The sequence below is a fragment of the Schistocerca americana genome, chromosome 4 (genome assembly GCF_021461395.2).
Source record: "Schistocerca americana isolate TAMUIC-IGC-003095 chromosome 4, iqSchAmer2.1, whole genome shotgun sequence".
NCBI lineage: Eukaryota > Metazoa > Arthropoda > Insecta > Orthoptera > Acrididae > Schistocerca > Schistocerca americana.
In genome coordinates, this window is record NC_060122.1 from 384,753,752 (window position 1) to 384,774,967 (window position 21,216).

The following is a 21,216-nucleotide window of genomic DNA, read 5'->3' on the forward strand; positions in this document are numbered from 1 at the left end:
TCTGGAGTCCCCAATTGCAACGAACAGCACGTCATCTGCAAATGCTACAAGCCCACTTATGTTACCGTTGTCATGTAACTTCCGTAATATGGACTCCGGTGCCACATCCCAAAGCTCTGGACCTCACACTGATTCCCTGCGGACAGCCTTTTGTTCCTGTCTTCGTTATTTTCTTTCCTGGGCATGTTAAAGAAGCATGTCGCTCTTGGTAAAAATCTTTCAGGAAGTTGTAAGCGATTCTGGACACTGAAAATCCGTAATGCGACAAAGAAAGACAGCCTTCATAAGTTATCGAAAACGCCAGTAATATCAGTCATCATCGCTAGAGCGTGCGGAGAATGACTGTCTGTCACAAGCGAAATAGCCTTATTAATTGAGTCTTTAGTTGACATGCCTCTTCTAAACCCGTGTTGGTGAGGGCTCATCCCGAGTAACAGTCTATGATCTTGTAATCTTCTGCATAATAGTTTTTCAAATAGCTTGCCGATAACGTACAAAAGATAAATTGGTCTGTAGGATTTGGGTATCATTGTATCCCTATCTTGCTCGTTACTAATTATTACCACTTCAGTGTTCTTCCACGGTGCAAGGATCCTTCCTCGCAAGAGACACTCGTACTAGGGACAGAAAGTTGGCTGAAACCAGACGTAAATAGTAATGAAATCCTAAACTCAGATTGGAATGTATACCGCAGAGACAGGCTGGACAGTGAAGGGGGAGGCGTGTTTATAGCGATAAGAAGTGCAATAGTATCGAAGGAAATTGACGGAGATCCGAAATGTGAAATGATTTGGCTGAAGGTCACGGTTAAAGCAGGCTCAGACATGGTAATTGGATGTCTCTATAGGCCCCCTGGCTCAGCAGCTGTTGTGGCTGAGCACCTGAAGGATAATTTGGAAAATATTTCGAGTAGATTTCCCCACCATGTTATAGTTCTGGGTGGAGATTTTAATTTGCCGGATATAGACTGGGAGACTCAGACGTTCATAACGGGTGGCAGGGACAAAGAATCCAGTGAAATTTTTTTTAGTGCTTTATCTGAAAACTACCTTGAGCAGTTAAACAGAGAACCGACTCGTGGCGATAACATATTAGACCTTTTGGTGACAAACAGACCCGAACTATTTGAAAAAGTTAACGCAGAACAGGGAATCAGCGATCATAAAGCGGTTACGGCATCGATGATTTCAGCCGTAAATAGGAATATTAAAAAGGGTAGGAAGATTTTTCTGTTTAGAAAAAGTGACAAAAAGCAGATTTCAGATACCTGTTGGCTCAACACAAAAGTTTTGTCTCAAGTACAGATAGTGTTGAGGATCAGTGGACAAAGTTCAAAACCGTCGTACATAATGCGTTATGTTAGATGAGTGTGTGCCAAGCAAGATCCCAAGAGATGGAAAAGAGCCACCGTGGTACAACAACCGAGTTAGAAAACTGCTGCGGAAGCAAAGGGAACTTCACAGCAAACATAAACATAGCCAAAGCCTTGCAGACAAACAAAAATTACGCGAAGCGAAATGTAGTGTGAGGAGGGCTATGCGAGAGGCGTTCAATGAATTCGAAAGTAAAGTTCTATGTACTGACTTGGCAGAAAATCCTAAGAAATTTTGGTCTCATGTCAAAGCGGTAGGTGGATCAAAACAAAATGTCCAGACACTCTGTGACCAAAATGGTACTGAAACAGAGGATGACAGACTAAAGGCCGAAATACTAAATGTATTTTTCCAAAGTTGTTTCACAGAGGAAGATTGCACTGTAGTTCCTTCTCTAGATTGTCGCACAGATGACAAATTGGTAGATATCGAAATAGACGACAGAGGGATAGAGAAACAATTAAAATCGCTCAAAAGAGGAAAGGCCTGTGGACCTGATGGGATACCAGTTCAATTTTACACAGAGTACGCGAAGGAACTTGCCCCCCTTCTTTCAGCGGTGTACCGTAGGTCTCAAGAAGAGCGTAGCGTTCCAAAGGATTGGAAAAGGGCACAGGTCATCCCCGTTTTCAAGAAGCGACGTCGAGCAGATGTGCAGAACTATAGACCTATATCTCTAACGTCGATCAGTTGTAGAATTTTGGAACACGTATTGTGTTCGAGTATAATGACTTTTCTGGAGACTAGAAATCCACTCTGTAGGAATCAGCATGGGTTTCGAAAAAGACGGTCATGTGAAACCCAGCTCGCGCTATTCGTCCTCGAGTCTCAGAGGGCCATAGACACGGGTTCACAGGTAGATGCCGTGTTTCTTGGCTTCCGCAAGGCGTTCGATACCGTTCCCCACAGTCGTTTAATGAACAAAGTAAGAGCATATGGACTATCAGACCAGTTGTGTGATTGGATTGAGGAGTTCCTAGATAATAGGACGCAGTATGTCATTCTCAATCGAGAGAAGTCCTCCGAAGTAACAGTGATTTCAGGTGTGCCGCAGGGGAGTGTCATAGGACCGTTGCTATTCACAATATACATAAATGACCTTGTGGATGACATCGGAAGTTCACTGAGGCTTTTTGCAGAAGATGCTGTGGTGTATCGAGAGGTTGTAACAATGGAAAATTGTATTGAAATGCAGGAGGATCTGCAGCGAATTGACGCATGGTGCAGGGAATGGCAATTGAATCTCAATGTAGACAAGTGTAATGTGCTGCGAATACACAGAAAGATAGATCCTTTATCATTTAGCTTCAAAATAGCAGGTCAGCAACTGGAAGCAGTTAATACCGTAAATTATCTGGGAGTACGCATTAGGAGTGATTTAAAATGGAATGATCATATAATGTTGATCGTCGGTAAAGCAGATGCCAGACTGAGATTCATTGGAAGAATCCTAAGGAAATGCAATCCGAAAACAAAGGAAGTAGGTTACAGTACTCCTGTTCGGCTTCTGCTTGAATACTGCTCAGCAGTGTGGGATCCGTACCAGATAGGGTTGATAGAAGATATAGAGAAGATCCAACGGAGAGCATCGCGCTTCGTTACAGGATCATTTAGTAATCGCGAAAGCGTTACGGAGATGATAGATAAACTCCAGTGGAAGACTCTGCAGGAGAGACGCTCAGTAGCTCGGTACGGGCTTTTGTCAAAGTTTCAAGAACATACCTTCACCGAAGAGTCAAGCAGTATATTGCTCCCTCCTACGTATATCTCGCGAAGAGACCATGAGGATAAAATCAGAGAGATTAGAGCCCACACAGAGGCATACCGACAATCCTTCTTTCCACGAACAATACGAGACTGGAATAGAAGGGAGAACCGATAGAGGTACTCAAGGTACCCTCCGCCACACACCGTCAGGTGGCTTGCGGAGTATGGATGTAGATGTAGATGTACAGTTCGCGCAAGCAACTTCCTAATTGGTCACATAGGGCTCGTATCGCATCAGCAGGGATCCCGTCCGGCCTTTCAGATTTTTTTCCTTTTCAATACTCTATGTATAGCCACTGCCACTTCTTGTTCTTTGATACGTAAATTATCGTCCAGCGATGGACTTCCCGGACACTGAAACACTCTCCTTAGTTCTTTCCAATTAACATCCTTGATGTTGTATTTGGGCCTTACATGCACGTTTTCTGTGCCGTCTTGAATCTCCCTTTCAGTGATGGTACATTGTATGATATTGTGATCAACTGATATCATTCCATTCTCAAACTTCCAGCGTTTCGCGCATCACACGGCTGCCGTATTTGCTAAAGTGACGTCAGTATTTGACTTTGCCCCGACCCTCCCTTTCGTAGGTTGGCCGATTGTGTGCTGCATTCAACACTTGTAAGCTGAACTCAATAATGGCTTCTTCTAGTTGTCATCCATGGTCATCGGTCAAGCTGCTATGCCACAATACTGACTTCGCATTTGCAATCAAAGGAGTAGACAAGTGACTTAGTTCGTCCTAGGTAACTAAAATCCTTTAGTCTTAGCAGATACTCGTCGATCTCAGCACTAAACTGAAAATAGGTGGAAACCAGGATGCAACTCTCCCTTCTAGTTAAATTTCCACACAGATTACGTTTTCTGAACGGTGCTGTGATATTTTTGTCACTGTTATGACCTTGTTAAATATTATTATCGCTGCCATAGCACGTTGCCTTCTGGGACTATCTGGGCTGTTATTGGCATACTATGTATCTTTCCTGCCTTCGTGTACTGTTCTTGGAAGCACAATAGATCTGACTGCATCTCTTCTGGCACTCTCCCAGATTCCAGCAATACGCTGACACTTCTCATGACATCAAGCTGTCCTATCTTTATCTCCATTAGGGCTGATGTGTATATATTCGACGTTCTTGCTCTACTCGCCTGTAATACCATGCTACACGACCATGTGTCATCACAAAGTGCTTGTACAACTATCTAAAGAGAATGATTTGTTTATTCTGGCAGAAACCTGCTTAAGTAACTACTCCAGTGTTTTCACTTCCGTTGGCAGATTGTTCACTCTGAGATGGATTCTAACGACGAAATCAGGTACTGGAAAAGCAATATTCTCCCCTTCTGTATGTATAACTTACTAGATGTCTTAACGCTGTAGAAAGCATTAACGGTTCTTCCTGTCTAGTGAGTTGCATAACGTTCTCTATGCTTTCATAACTCTGTCGCGGATCTGTTCAGGTCTGTGTTTATTATTTACTTCTTTGTAGCAGCTGTCTTTTCCTGTACGAACTGGCAGTCTGGAACTGTTTTTGTTGAAGATTCACGTCCTGCATTGGCGAATCTTCTTTTACTTCTGTAGGCAGCGCAGTGCATTCCTCAGGATGTGTGCTGTCGCAGTACAACTGCCCAGTTTGTGTCAACAAATCCTGATCGCCTGTATCATATGTCACTCCTACATTCTCCTGTGATATTGCTTTTCTGTTCTACCACCTAGTTCTCAATTTTGACCAAAAACGTCTTTCGTAGGTACATGATACTCTACTTCAGTCTGTGTCGATGCTCTTTTCTATGGTACTTTCTGCTCACTTTTCGCCAGAAATTCCTCGCTCTTTCATCAGTATAGACCAACCGTTTTCCGATCACACATCACACTTCAACGTCTTACCTGCTGTCCAGAGGGAAATAAGCATTAAGGGGGCATTGTACATGAAATTCGTTGAAATTTGACATTTTCTGCTTTCTACTCCGTAACATTTTGGCATATAGTACATTAAAATCAGACAATTGTGGGACCTTCAAATAACATTTTGAAAGTTGAGGTATGGCTGTCAAATTTCGCGGCTACGCATATACTGCCACAGTTGAGCATTCATATCTTTGGAACTACACAGTCTAGAAGGCTGTGAATTGCTTTGTTTTGTGCCCACTGCTACGTCTCAGAAGTAGGCATTACGAATAAACAAATCAGTTCTTTGTTTCTGATATTAGTTTTCGTTGAAAGTAGTGTGATTATCGGCTATTTCTGTAGTAAGCTAACTTCTATTGCTTTTTATACGCAAATAAAATAACTAAGCGTAAAAGTAACTTCAAGAAACGCAAATTTGCGGTTAACAGATATGTGAGACCTGCATTTTCTTCTGAAGTACTTGAATACACGTGTGCTAGCAGTGAAGGAAACCACGATAATGTTTCCAAAGTGAGCATGCCCCCTAGTGCATCGAAAAGGAAAGTAACTTTAGAAATGGGTGACAGTGGTAAAAGTAATGGTATTATGGTGGTGGTGGTGGTGGTGGTGGTTAGTGTTTAACGTCTCGTCGACATCGAGGTCATTAGAGACGGAGCGCAAGCTCGGGTTAGGGAAGGATTGGGAAGGAAATCGGCCGTGCCCTTTCAAAGGAACCATCTCGGCATTCGCCTGAAGCGATTTAGGGAAATCACGGAAAACCTAAATCAGGATGGCCGGAGACGGGATTGAACCGTCGTCCTCCCGAATGCGAGTCCAGTGTGCTAACCACTGCGCCACCTCGCTCGGTAATGGTATTATGCACAACGTCCTTGTTTATCTGCAAATGCTTACACAAGTTCTTTCTGAAACTGTCTCTTGCCCTCTTTGTGGTGGTGAAGTTAAACTTTATGAGGATATGAGGAATATTATGGGAAGGCCATTAGAGATAACTATGAAAATTTAGAGAAGATGAAAAGAGCTGTGTGGAGCACTTTCTTTCATCAAATATCAACTGATGAAAAGCCATGTCATGCTTTGTGTCCACCTCCACCAAACACTAGGTGTAAACATAGGCATGCTGAATTTCCTGGCACTCTGCATGAATTTACACATAAACATTCTCTTTCTTTGGCAGTAATGGAGGCAATCAAACCTATTTCAGAGATTTGACAAAACTTAGAGCTACTAAAGAAGTGTTTACATGGGAAGACCCAGAATGTGAATGAGTCCTTCAATAATGTTGTGTGGTGCCATGTGCCTAAAAATGTATTTGCTGGCCTTATGACTCTAAAAGTTAGCAATGTCTGATGCTGTAATAACTTTTAGTGGTGGGAACCACGTAAGACTTAAGGTTCTGCAGAAGTTAAAGGTAAGATTTGGACAGGACTGTGGGAATTGGTGAATTTCGTACACATGAAGCAGAGTTAGTTGCTCAGCAGATGACAAAAGAAGCAAGAAAGAAAAGGAGGAGGCAAGCACTGGGCTGTTGTGACACTGAAGAAGACACAGACTATGGGCGAGGGCAATTCTAGTGCATAAAAGACGCAAAAATGTAAGTATGTACAAGAATTCGTAATAAAAAATTTTTAAACCTCAGTATCTCTGAACTACATTTTTTGCAATAAATGGCCCATTGTCTAAAAAAGTACTGCTGGTAGAGACATGAAATTTTCACAGCATGTCAAGTGTTGGATTCAACACATATGGAACTAGAATAATTAAAATATCCTGAGTTATTTTGTCTTCATGTTCATTTATTTACAAAATTCTGTCAAAAAACTGAATGTGTGAAAAAAATGTAACATACCCCACAATACAGTTTTAGTAATAATTCTAGTTCAGTGTATCTAGAAAGGTGTATTCAAAATTATGGAAAATTGTAAGTCAGTATCTTAAAAAGTTTCCAAGATAAAGGGTCACAAATTTCAATAATTTAACATCGGAGGCATAGGATATAAAATGTCCCCTCAATGGTTTGGCCTTGCCACTTGTACTTGAAGGTACTAACCAACAAAAAACATACAACTTGTAATGGTTATAATTGTAAGTCTGCAAATTATGTAAATACTGATCTAATGGTGTTCATTACACCATCCTCAGTTACCATCAGAAATAACTACACTTATCAATACCTTAAACATGGGTACTATTCAGCAACTGTATACATTTGAACAGGCTGAAAAAATCAGCCAACCTGTTGCAAACCGAAATTTATAGAGCCTTTTACCTAGGTTTCGATATTTTCAAAAATATCTTCTTCAGAAGGAGATTTACCACCATATGATGTAACAAGGCCCACTCCTTCTGAAGAAGATATTTTTAGAAATATTGAAACCTAGGTCAAGGGCTAAATAGACCTTTGTTTGCAACTGGTTTGCTGATTTTTTCAACCTCATCATCTACATTTATACTATTTACACTATTATATACAGGGTGTTTCAAAGTTACTGTCACGGACATGTAGGGGTGGTAGGGCATGTCATGGAAAACAACTTTTGTTAGAGACAAGCTTTTCCAGCTGTTGCCGATTTTTCTTAAACTAATGGAAAGGTTTGTTGTACTGCCTGCAAACAAATCGTTTTCCAACAGAGGAGCTTTCTATGCTCTGAACACTCTTTCTGCTGGATAATTGCATTTTCTTTGAAACAGTCAATATTTATCACACAGAACTATCTCTTCCTTGTTTTCCCAGAAATATAAAACGATTAGAGCTTCCAGCTGAATTTCCACTCTCCTTCTCATTTTTCGGGGTCACTTAATAAATATTCAACGTCGATTACTTTACTAAAATTTAAAAAAATTTTATTAAAATTTAAAAACTTTTTTACACGTATCTTTAATTGGCTAGGCTACATTTTTAAACTGTTTTATATAAATGCAATTTATGCAGTAAAAGATATTTGTAAAAATTTAAAATTTTGATAAGCTACATAAAGATTGGTTTCTCCATTCCTAACAATGGCAGGCATTATTGATTACTTTACTGACTGCTTGCAAAGGAACACCATTTTCACTTTCCCCCTCAAAGTAAAAAAGTAATCTGTACATAAATTCATGTGCTTCATCATTCAGCATAGCTTTGTATTCAGATTTCGTTTTCACTTTGCTATAAGAAGTCATGATCACGATGAAAATAAGGAAACTTACCAATAAGGTCTGCAAATCTCTCGAATGAAATGTGCTGCAAGGCAGAATGAAAACTGTAGGCACAGCAACACTCAGGTGTTGCCATAGAGCTGTAAACAAATTTGCATTTTGTGATTGGTTGTAAGATATGTGCTAAGCAGCCTACAGACTACAGCTTCCCTTGCTGACACTCCAACCTGTTTCTTTGTGGACTGTGAATTTTTCGTAATTTAGGATTTGTGAGACATGAAGATAAGGTTCATTAGCGAGGTAAAAATTTACAGTAATCAATTTTATTTATTGTTATTACATGTCTATTCCTTTATAAATGAACAAACTGAAAATTCTTGTATGCCATAACATTTAAACTAATTCCTTATCACAACCATCCTACTTCTATCTAGGACCATGAATTAGTATACCTCATTAGCAGTCATGTAATTAATTCCCATAACTGTAAGAAAATTCCATGTGAGTACACATCTTAATGCATGGCCACTGCTGCTTCTAGTAATGCATTCCTCAGCTCGAATCACTCAAACACTATGCACACAAAATTCATTGTTGACTTCAGAGAGGCAGTTTTACTTGTTCTCGCAACTCACTGAGGCTGCTGCCTTAAGTACTTCATCCCCGTATATCTATAACTGAATGAGACTCCATGTTTTGACAACAGCAGCTTCAAGGCCCCGTTCTCACTTATTTTTTATACAGTTGTTCCAGAAACCTTGCTGTAAACCAGCTACTTACTGTTTTATCTATTTGTTGAGGAGAAGGTCTTCTTGCATCACAGAAAACACTGATCCTAACTATCCCACAACATGGGAGCTATAGGCATCTTCCCCATTTTTACTTGGTGGATTTAGTTGTTCAGATCATTTTCTTATCACCATGTTGAAGTGTGTACGACATTAATATCTGTTTCTTGCCCATATTGGAGAAATCAAAATATTCCGACTGCCATAGTTTCTGTCCTGTTGTCCTGTATCATGACATGCAATATTTGATGCAAAACCATCACCACAAAGACTGCACACTATTCAAATAATACAAACAGTAGTACACTAATGGTCAGTCTAATTTCAGCATGCCAGTTACAGAGAGTTCTTGAGTAAAGAAGTTAACTCAACAGTATATTGTTGCGTATTATCTTTGTTTATCACTAGGAAAAGTTTGTATACATGACTGAGCATTCTTTTAAAAGTGCAAGTTTATTACTGATGATCAATCAGGATTAAATGTCATGCTTAAAGTATAACTGCAAACACAGAGCCCTTACAGTTAAAAAAGATATGGTTAAAAGAAACAATAGACTGTCAGATTCCTTAGCCTAGCATTTATGGCGAGCTGCTGAAGAGATCAGTTGTTATCAGTGTCAGCTAGCAAGTGAGAGTGAAACGGAAACAACATTTCACGCAAAAGAAGTTTAAAGCACGAATACTCAGAAGCCATCCAAAGTTCACATACGATGCATTGCAGTGAGAGCTGCCACCGATATCATGAATGCACCACCAAACTACGTAGCATGTGGTATAACACATGAACAAAATCATTTCACAACACTGTAAAATGAAGAACAACAGAACAGCGAAAAATACAAACGAACTTACATCAAAAATAAAAAAACTTACATGTTCCACAGACAGCAGCATTCACTTCTTTTGATATAGAGAACATGTGCGCCTCAATACCGACTGCAGACACAATAAAACTAATTGAAGAGAACCCACAGAGATACAACAGACTAACCACAAATAATTTTAGAGGAAAATACCAAATGTTTAAAGTAATCACATCCTAAAATTACTTTCAATTTGAGCAGTAATATCGCCAACAAAATTATGGCCCTCCAGTGTGATTCCACATATCAGGAACATTGACAAACATATTCACCAGCCACATAGAAAATATGATAGTCATCGAAAAGAAAGGATACAAAATTGTTCACTAGTACAGATTTACTGATGATATAATCTGTATGGTAGATGAACCAACAGAGAAAATATGTGTTCAGTTTACCACAGAAAAAGTAATACAAGAACAAATATACTTCTTGGATACAAAAATGAGTACAGCAATAAGCGTAAATTTGGCGTCTTGAGAAGGCCTATAGCAAAGCACACAATTATAAATGCCACATCAAACGACTGCTAACTAGCACCTCTGCAGCATAGGTTACACGGACTGAATAAAATCCCACTCATCACAGAAAACTAAGAAAGAGAACTAGAAACAACACAACTTATCCCAAAAACAATGGATATAATACATATATAATACATTAACCTAACCACAAATTCAAAATACAACTAAAGAAAAATGAAAATGAGCTGAGAACACAAACACCACAAAAACCCCAGAGACAACACTGACACTGAAGTAAAGAAAAAAAAACACAAAACAGTAACACTCATGACTAACAAAAAGAAATGGTACACTTTAACATACAATCACAAATCAACACATACAATAGCAAAGATACCGAAGAAACAAGAATTATACAATGCTTAAGAAACAAGAGGCACACTCCACTTACGTTTGCGAACACCAGACGAATATCAAGCAGCTGGTGGTATATAGCAGTTAGAATGCCAATATTATAAATCAGTGTACCTGGAAATGACAGACAGAAATTTCAAAACAATTTGTAAAGAACACATAAGTAGCGTGAAGTTTGAAAATAGCCATTCTACTTTTTCTGAAAACCTGATAAAACATGGACATGAACCATCTAATGTGGAACAGGATATGAAAATTATTAGAATGATCAGTTGCAACAGAAAACCCCTAATACAATAGGAAAACTGCCACACTCAAAGTACCCTTGCTACGAACAAGAAAGTAAGAAATGATCAAATCAATACAAGCAACAACTCACTGACCATGTTAGTCACTAAAACAATTACAGCCAGAGATATCAAACATAAGCAGGGTACCTACGAGTGATAACTTAATTTCTCTCTCTCTCTCTATCTCTCTCTCTTTTATACACACACGCACACAAAATTAAGACACGGAATAACACATTCACTTATTTAACAACATACTTGTACACTTAGCCAACGAATGAATATCAGACTACTTATAGACACCACAACACAAACAAAAGAAGAATGATAAACAAACACACACACACACACACAGAGAGAGAGAGAGAGAGAGAGAGAGAGAGAGAGAGAGAGCTGACAACACTATATACTGTAAAAACACACAATCAATGCACAGGAAAAGTGGAAATGAAGTGTTCAAACAAATGTGTTCGAAAAATGCTGAAAATCGGCCATCTAAAGTATACAGACCAACTAAATGCAACTTCACGGCGACACAGATGCATTGACAACGTCAGAATTCGTAAGTAACGCGAAATAGTAATTTAGTCTCACGAAACTTGTGCTGCAAAAATTGCTTCTCTCCTAAAACACAAGAGAACTTACAAGAACAAAATGTAATGTAGTAATGTATTTGTAATTGCTATATGTCACAGTTATTATAACTACAAGAAACAAACACGTATTAAAGACCACTGAATATGTTTCACAAACAGGAGAAGCAAAGCGCGTATGGCACTGAAGAAACTACATTTCATTTAGTTGAAAACATGAACACATCTTCATGGCTTAAACGAGAATGTCCTGACGAGGTTTGAAATCTGTCTCTACCGACTCAGAATTCATGATCACAACCAGTGCGCCACGTAACTGCTACGCACATGTTGAAGTCAAATCTTCACCGTTGTTTCGCGTTTAATTCGAGAGATATTTGAGATAATAACAAAGCACAAATCGTCATAAGACAACAGTTTATTGATAAGAAAACGATTTCAAAGATGACTGGTCACAGTGCGCACAGTTCTACATAGAAAGTAAATGATCTCAGCAGTTTTTTGGAACAATGTTTTCTCTTACTGTCTCTCTTGCTCTTACTGGTACAGATATCGTGATCTCGGAAATAACAGTTTGTTCTGTGTGTTATTATAGAATTCCTTGCCTTTTTTTCAGAAAACTATCGAAGAACATAAGGCAACATACACGCCAGGAAAGAAGAGAGATCTCATAGATGCATTTCTGTATGAAATGGCAAAAGCAAAACAGGAACAAGATGAGAACACAACATTTACGGGTGAGTAATAACTTTCCTGCAAAATGATATTTATAACGTACCATAATGATAATGGGTTGAATGAGGAGAGGAAGAAGTATAGTCCCGGCTTTCGCCAGGTTGCTGGATGAAAGTGCTAGTGGAGTTTTCTGGAGTAGGTGAAGTCACTGCACTTGAATCTAGTGCGCAGATTTTTAATTCATTGCGCATTTCTAGAAATTACACCGCGAATTTAGCATTGCTGCGACAAGAATAGCTGTAGATTCAACAATGACACTGTAAAATACGAACACTGCCCTACTGTACTTCATGCCATAACAAGGCAATCTGACGAACTAAACACTGTTAAATGTTTTATCAAATGTTTTTATTCCAGTCTTTGATCACAATATGAATTCTTTAGACGATGACCGGTTTCAATCTGTAATGACCATCCTCAGATCTTTTTTTACACCATAACCTAAAGTGATTAGGCCATAATGGCATCGTCAATACTTATAAATTTAATCAGTATAGCATCGTCATATAGACCTAAAATATATGACGATTCTATGCTGATTAAATTTATAAATTCTGATGGTGGCGTAGCATCCCAGCAGGACCTTGAATTAAATACAGGCAGGTGCCCAAATTTCGAAGAATCATTCCTCTCTCACCCCCCCCCCCCTCCCGTCCCCCCGTGCGACCAAAAAATCTGAAAAGAATAGAATCATTAGGCACAAAGCGATTCTTTGGGCGTGGGAAGAGCCGTGCACTGCAGTGGGTGCAGCAACTGGAGCAGCGCGTGGTGGCACCAGACATGTAGAAAACCCAGCAGCGGCGGACTGTGTGACACCATTGGCTGTACAAAACTGTTCAAAGTTCTGAGCCATAAACTTCGGTCTGTTGCTGTAACCAACACTTAAGGCAAACCTTCTAAGCAACAAATGGTGACAAAGCCTGAACGGTTCTACACGACATAATCAAATTCATGGGCACAACAAACGGATATTTGCTAAAAAAGTCGACAACAATTTGCCAACGAGTGTTCGAAAATGGAACAGCAAAGTCAATACATACTCATTATCGTGGCGATTGAGATTCTGGCCAAGCTGAAGACGTTTGTGGTGTGGCCGACAGAGTTTCGGCACAAGCGCGACACTGTGACATCAGCTGTTCAATGTGGGCGTCCATGCCTGGCCAAGTACAGTGCTGACACACTAATTGTTTTGTGTGTACAATCCCCCAATATCCTTGGTGGTGCAATCGCAATACATCTTTCTGCAACACGTTAGGAATAATAACACACGACTGTCCAGAGTCATTTTGCAATAAAATCACGCAATGCTGGGCGGAGAGGCTGTGCCCACGAGCAAAATATCGGAGCACAAAAGAATTCTGAATGTTTTTCACTGGATGAGTATAGGAAGTCTGGATGTAGCGCAACAAAAGTTTCAAGTCAGGGTCTGCTTCTGTGGCCTGAGCAATTTTCCTATGTTGTTGTTGTTGTTGTGGTATTCAGTCCTGAGACTGGTTTGGTGCAGCTCTCCATGCTACTCTATCCTGTGCAAGCTTCTTGATCTCCCAGTACTTACTGCAACCTACATCCATCTGAATCTGCTTAGTGTATTCATCTCTTGGTCTCCCTCGACGATCTTTACCCTCCACGCTGCCCTCCAACGCTAAATCTGTGATCCCTTGATGCCTCAGAACATGCCCTACCAACCGGTCCATTCTTCTTGTCAAGTTGTGCCACAAACTCCTCTTCTCCTCGATTCTATTCAATACCTCCTCATTCTTCTGTAGCACCCCATTTCGAAAGCTTCTATTCTCTTCTTGTCCAAACTATTTATCGTCCATGTTTCACTTCCATACATGGCTACACTCCGTACAAATACTTTCAGAAACGACTTGATGACACTTAAATCTATACTCGATGTTAACGAATTTCTCTTCTTCAGAAACGTCTACCTTGCCATTGCCAGTCTACATTTTATATCCTCTCTACTTCGCCCATCATCAGTTATTTTGCTCCCCAAATAGCAAAACTCAACTACTACTTTAAGTGTCTCATTACCTAATCTAATTCCCTCAGCATCACCCGACTTAATTCGACTACATTCCATTATCCTCGTTTTGCTTTTGTTGATGTTCATCTTATACCCTCCTTTCAAGACACAGTCCATTCCGTTCAACTGCTCTTCCAAGTCCTTTGCTGTCTCTGACAGAATTACAATGTCATCGGCGAACCTCCAAGTTTTTATTTCTTCTCCATGGATTTTAATACCTACTCCGAATTTTTCTTTTGTTTCCTTTACTGCTTGCTCAATATACAGCTAGAATAACATCGGGGAGAGGTTACAACCCTGTCTCACTCCCTTCCCAACCGCTGCTTCCCTTTCATGCCCCTCGACTCTTATAACTGCCATCTGGTTTCTGTACAAATTGTAAATATCCTTTCGCTCCCTGTATTTTACCCCTGCCACCTTCTGAATTTGAAACAGAGTATTCCAGTCGACATTGTCAAAAGCTTTCTATAAGTCTACAAATGCTAGAAACGTAGGTTTGCCTTTCCTTAATCTGTTTTCTAAGATAAGTCGTAGGGTCAGTATTGCCTCACGTGTGCCAACATTTCTACGGAATCCAAACTGATCTTCCCCGAGGTCGGCTTCTACCAGTTTTTCCATCAGTCTGTAAGGAATTCGCATTAGTATTTTGCAGCTGTGACTTATTAAACTGATAGTTCGGTAATTTTCACATCTGTCAACACCTGCTTTCTTTGGGATTGGAATTATCAAATTATTCTTGCAGTCTGAGGGTATTTCGCCTGTCTCATACATCTTGCTCACCAGATGGTAGAGTTTTGTCAGGACTGGCTCTTCCAAGGCCGTCAGTAGATCCAATGGAATTCCTATAGTGCAGTGGAAAAGTCGGTAACATTTGAGTGTCCTGCCGGTCGACCTGATAACAAGATGCTGCAGTAGCACCCAATTCAGAATCAGGACTAACAGGAAGGCAGGAAAAGATGTCAGCATTTGCATGCTTCGACGTGAACCAGTACAGTATTTCGTCCTGATACCGTGACTATAACAAAGCCCAACGTTGCATCTTCTGAGCTGTGTGACGGAACAGGTTTGGATGGATGAAACAAAGACTGAAATGGCCTATGGTCCGTCACAAGCAAAATCTTCGGACCAAACAGATAACGGTGAAACTTTATCACAACACAGATAACAGCGAACGCTTTCTTCTCGATGTGAGCATAGTTACATTCTGTCTTGGTCAATAACATGGAAGCGAAAGCAAATTGGCCTGTCCAGTGAACCAAATCTGTGCGAGGGCACAGTTCCAATTCCGTACAAAGAAGCGTCCACTGCCAAAACGACAGGCTTAGCGGGATCGAAATGAACAACGCATCTGTCATTCAACAAGGCATTTTTAAGTTTCTGGAATGCATCCTATTACTCTTTGGTCCAAACAAAAGGCACATTCTTCCGGCGCTATAGATGCAACAGAGCCGCATCTGGGCTGCGTTGGATATAAACCAGATATAATATGTCATCTTACTGAGAACTGAATGCAATTCTGTCACATTCCGAAGGGCAGGGATGTCCAGATGGCAAGCAAATGTGAGTGAAGTCGATGAACACTGGCTGCTAAGAACATGGCCTAAGTATTGAATTTCAATCTGAGAAAGGGAATATTTGTCCAGGCGACACTTTAAGCCTGCAGCTGAAAGTACATGGAAAAGCGTATGAAGCCACTGATGTGCTGGTGCACGTCCTGACGCCATAACATTGTCCAAGTAATCTGAACAAAATGGATATTTTGCAGAAAGCTGTTCTAAGTAGCGCTGGAATATGTTAGGCACGCTAGCACTGCCAAAGGGTAAATTCAAAAATTTCAAGAACGCTAAATGCGTTTTGACCACAAACACTTCCTGGGATTCCTCATCCATCAGAATTTGCAAATACGCATCGCGTAAGTCAATTATTGAAAAACAGTAGCCTGTACCAAGCCTGTCCATTAATTCCTCAGGGCGAGGGCAATGGACAACTATCAAATATTGTTTGTGGGTTCACAGTTGATCCTAAGTCAACACAAAGATGAAGTCTTTCAGAAGACTTTGGTAAGATGGCTAAGAGAGAAGCCCATTGACTTACCATTTTTTATGTTCACTTGCAACTTTGCACGGAGTGCTTAAGGCGTGGGACGCGCCCGAAAAATCTTAGGTTGCGCATTATGCTTCATTGTACCGTCGCCACAAAATTATTTGCTCTGCCATATCCTTCAGAAAATAAATCAGGAAATTCCTCAATTAATTGGGTGCAACTGTCTATTGGGTTGAAAGCAGAAACAGAAAACATATTGCCCCGAATACGAAGACAAAACAATCAAATAAATTTAACCAAAAACATTGTCACAGTCTCACGAACGCAAAATGGTAAATGTCACTGTTCTAGTTTGAGACTGGAATGTGGCAGGCAAATATGTACCAAGAACTGGAATGTCCTGACTATTACACAGTACCTTACGAGAAAGATTTTGTCAACTGTGGTGAGCCCAACTGTTACCAAGTGGCACGATTAACCATTGTAACCCAAGCGCCAATGTCTAACCGCCAATGTCTAACTGGAGTCGCACACAGTGTCCGGCAATGGCTAAGTTCACAAACAATTTGTTTGACTGTCACTGCGCAGCACTTGGGTGGGCTGAACGTACCTCTTGAATTTGCCCATTACAACTACCGGTAGCTGGTTTGGAAAAAACTACATACATTCACTGAGTGAATAGGCGCTCCACGCTTACCAGAGTGAGCGTGGGCGGGGTCCTTTTTCTGCTGCAAGCACACAGTCTGTATAGCACTTGGCTTTCCGCAAGGAAAGCAAGTCGCGTTCCAGCAAAAGACAATTTTGTCTTTTATGCGTGAAAAAGCAGCAGGGACATGATTTCACAGCAGACACACAGAGTGACACTTCTTTGCCCTGTCCATGGTGCGGTGGCCTGTTTGTGTGTGACGGTCGGCCGCAAGGCCGTACCTATTTGTCGCTTTGGGTTACACTGCTAATGTGAGCCGCAACAAAGTTTTCGAAGGCACTATCGCCCGAGTCCTAATGTTCAATAATTTGTAACACTCTACAAAGTAGGATCAGAACGTTTGAGAATTTGTTCACAAATCCTACTGAAACATTGTATGTAATTGCATCACTACAGTACTGTCCACAGTTACACTACTCGCCATTAAAATTGCTACACCAAGAAGAAATGCAGATGATACACGGGTATTCATTGGACAAATATATTATACTAGAACTGACATGTGATTACATTTTCACGCAATTTGGGTGCATAGATCCTGAGAATCAGTACCCAGAACAACCACCTCTGGTCGTACTAACGGCCTTGATACGCCTGGGCATTGAGTCAGAGCTTGGATGGCGTGTACACGTACAGCTGCCCATGCAGCTTCAACACGATACCACAGAGCATCAAGAGTAGTGACTGGCGTATTGTGACGAGCTAGTTGCTCGGCCACCAATGACCAGACGTTTTCAATTGGTGAGAGATTTGGGGAATGTGCTGGCCAGGACAGCAGTCGAACATTTTATGTATCCAGAAAAGCCCGTACAGGATCTGCAACATGCCGTCGTTCATTATCCTGTTGAAATGTAGGGCTTCGTAGGGATCGAATGAAGGGTAGAGCCACGGGTCGTAACACATCTGAAATGTAACGTCCACTGTTCAAAGTGCCGTCAATGCGAACAAGAGGTGGCCGAGACGTGTAACCAATAGTACCCCATACCATCACGCCGGGTGATACGCCAATATGGCGACGACGAATTCTCGCTTCCAATGTGCGTTCACCGCGATGTCGCTAAACACGGATGCGACCATCATGATGCTGCAAACAGAACCTGGATTCAACCGAAAAAATGACGTTTTGCCATTCGTGCACCCAGGTTCGTTGTTGAGTACACCATCGCATGCGCTCCTGTCTGTGATGCAGCGTCAAGGTTAAACTCAGCCATGGTCTCCGAGCTGATTGTCCATGCTGCTGCAAACGTCGTCGAACTGTTCGCGCAGATGCTTGTTTGTCTTGCAAACGTCCCCATCTGTTGACTGAGGGATCGAGACGTGTCTGCACGATCCGTTACAGCCATGCGGATAAGATGCCTGTCATCTCGACTGCTAGTGATACGAGGCCGTTGGGATCCAGCACGGCGTTCCGTATTACCCTCTTGAACCCACCGACTCCATATTCTGCTAACAGTCATTGGATCTCGACCAAAGTGAGCAGCAATGTAGCGATACGATAAACCGCAATCGCGATAGGCTACAATCCGATGTTTATCAAAGTGATGGTACGCATTTCTCCTCCTTACACGAGGCACCACAACAACGTTTAACCAGGCAACGCCGGTCAACTGCTGTTCGTGTATGAGAAATCGGTTGGAAACTTTCCTCATGTTAGCACGTTTTAGGTGTCGCCACCGGCGCCAACCTTGTGTGAACGCTCTGAAAAGCTAACCATTTGCATATCACAGCATCTTCTTCCTGTCGGTTAAATTTCGCGTCTGTAGCACGTCATCATCGTGGTGTAGCAAATTTTTATGGGCAGTAGTGTACACTGAAATCGACACTGTCATGTCACATCCTGAAGTTCAGTGACCCATTGACAGTATATCTGTTCTGGCGTTTTCCGCATTCGAAAGAACTTGTAATGAGCTGCAGCAACCTGTACCTGATCCTCGTAATACTTAGTGAGGGCGAAAACTACATCTTCAAAAACTAGTAAATGGCTCTGAGCATTATGGGACTTAACTTCTGAGGCCATCAGTCCCCTAGAACTTAGAACTACTTAAACCTAACTAACCTAAGGACATCACACACATCCATGCCCGAGGCAGGATTCGAACCTGCGACAGTAGCGGTCACGTGGTTCCAGACTGTAGCGCCTAGAACTGGTCGGCCACAAAAACTATCATTCCTGTCCTACTAGTCAGGAATAACTTCTGAGCGAGGTGGTAAACTCCTGTGCCGGCTATTGATAAAAAAAAAAAAAGTTTCAGAGGACATGGCTGGCTGTTGTTGAGGAGCTGCTGCAGCAGCGGTTTGCACATTAATGAGCTGCTGGACTGCCGTGATCAACCACTACATTTGGTGGTTCTGAAACTGAATCAATTGCATTAGATCAGAGCCAGCAGCAACCGGAGGTGTTGGCGCAGGTGGTGTGGGAGGTGGGTTAGAGACCATTTTAATGAGAGGAGGGTCACACCAAAGTAATTGTACACAAATTGCGAACTCAATTAGTAGCATTGCGCCACTGAAAGAAAAGAGATAAATATTAGCAATGCGCTGTGATGGAACAGCGAAGAGCGAAGGCAGCATGGGCTCTGGAAACTATGGCATCAAATGTTGTGTCATCTACTGTGGGAGCCAGAACAGACACAAATGAGGAAGGAGAGAAGTTGCAATTGCTGGTGGCAGGAATCCAAAATGATCTGTACATAAGACTTTAAGATTAACTGATCTTATTATTTCTAAAAAGAAAATAAACTTAAATTGCTTCCTGTGCCTGCTACATGCAAGTACTTTTCAATATTACTGCTCATAGAAGTGACCGAATTGGGCTGGCCAGTGATGGGGAGGTGTGGAGCTGCCTGGTCTTTCCAGTGGTGCAACTTTCAGCATCTTCTTGATGCTGTTTCGGGACTCTGTGTTGGTTGATGCACAGTCGATTGTTTAGGGCTGCACATTCCTCCCCGCCAAACTGTCGCACCGTCGCTGTGTAGGGTGCTGTCTTACGACAACAGGGGAGGGGGAGATGGGGGAGGCAGAAAGTTGGGTGATGTGAGCAGCTGCGACCTTCAACTGCGACTGACACTGAGCCCCAGGTCGCGCCCCGACATCTGTCCTGCGCTCCCAGGAGACCGTCAGTCAGAAAACCCTGGAAAGGTGCCCACCCCTACATGAGCCGGTCCGATGAGAAACGGAGAGGGCGGTGATGACGATGGCGACGGCGGCGGGTCCACATTGGGGACCGGGACGAGCGCTGAGAAGTTGGGCTGCTGCGGCAGCGAAAACGATGGGTCCAGCGCCATTGGTTCTGCAGACAGTGCCAAAGAGCCACCCGAAAACGGCCGCGCCAGCCGTAAGATCCCGGTGGGATTCGAATCTGTGGACAGAAAATCTGTGGAAGAGCCTCACAAGCAACAAGCATGAGTCTGATTCTGATGGGGGTGCAGCAACCCAGCATAATTCGAAAGAAAATGGAAAAATGTATTGATAAATGGAAGGCGATTATACTAAAAAATAAAATCATTTTTGATATTAAAAAAATACTTATCCTTGCATAGAAAACTGCGTAATAGCATCGTTAAAGAGGAAACTGGACATCTTTAGAGATACGAGTAGTGCTTGGTCGTAAGACAGGGTGTGCCTCAAAATGCTCTTACAGGTCGCTTAGGATACAGTGGCCAATGCACAGTGACCAATTTTCGTCCAAAGGGCAGCGCGAGTTCATTCGTTTGTTCAAAAGGGGAGGCTGATAATCATTTGCCACCTTTCGGCCGAGCAGCGATGATGAATCGACACACACGACCTGCACTCTTTCTCGAACGATTTTACAGAAGGTGTTGTGTACATAGTTCGGCGTAGTCAGCGCGTACACAACTTTCGCACTAGAGCGCGCTCCGCTAAGCACAACAGCGCAGGTGCAGTGCTCGTCCGTCTCCGCATTACAAGATGGCGCTGCCATAGAGATGGACCAAATTCTGCTTCCGCCGATCCGCGTATTAATATGTAACGCAGCCAATGAAATTGCTGCTAACGTAGAACCTTATCTCCTCGCGGATCACACCGCGCAGCAATACAGGAACGCGCGAGGTATTATAACGAGTGTACAGACCTCCGATTAGTCAGTCT

The 21,216-nt window shown here is 41.8% G+C and overlaps 1 protein-coding gene across 1 annotated transcript in view; it reads left to right on the top strand.

Moving 5' to 3' along the window:
* Positions 1 to 21,216, top strand: part of LOC124613041 (methyl farnesoate epoxidase-like) — a 191,913-nt gene that overhangs the window by 127,756 nt on the left and 42,941 nt on the right. Inside the window, exon 5 of the mRNA XM_047141609.1 lies at positions 12,213 to 12,333. Coding sequence (XP_046997565.1) covers positions 12,213 to 12,333 — 121 coding nt within the window. The remainder of the gene's footprint in view (positions 1 to 12,212; positions 12,334 to 21,216) is intronic.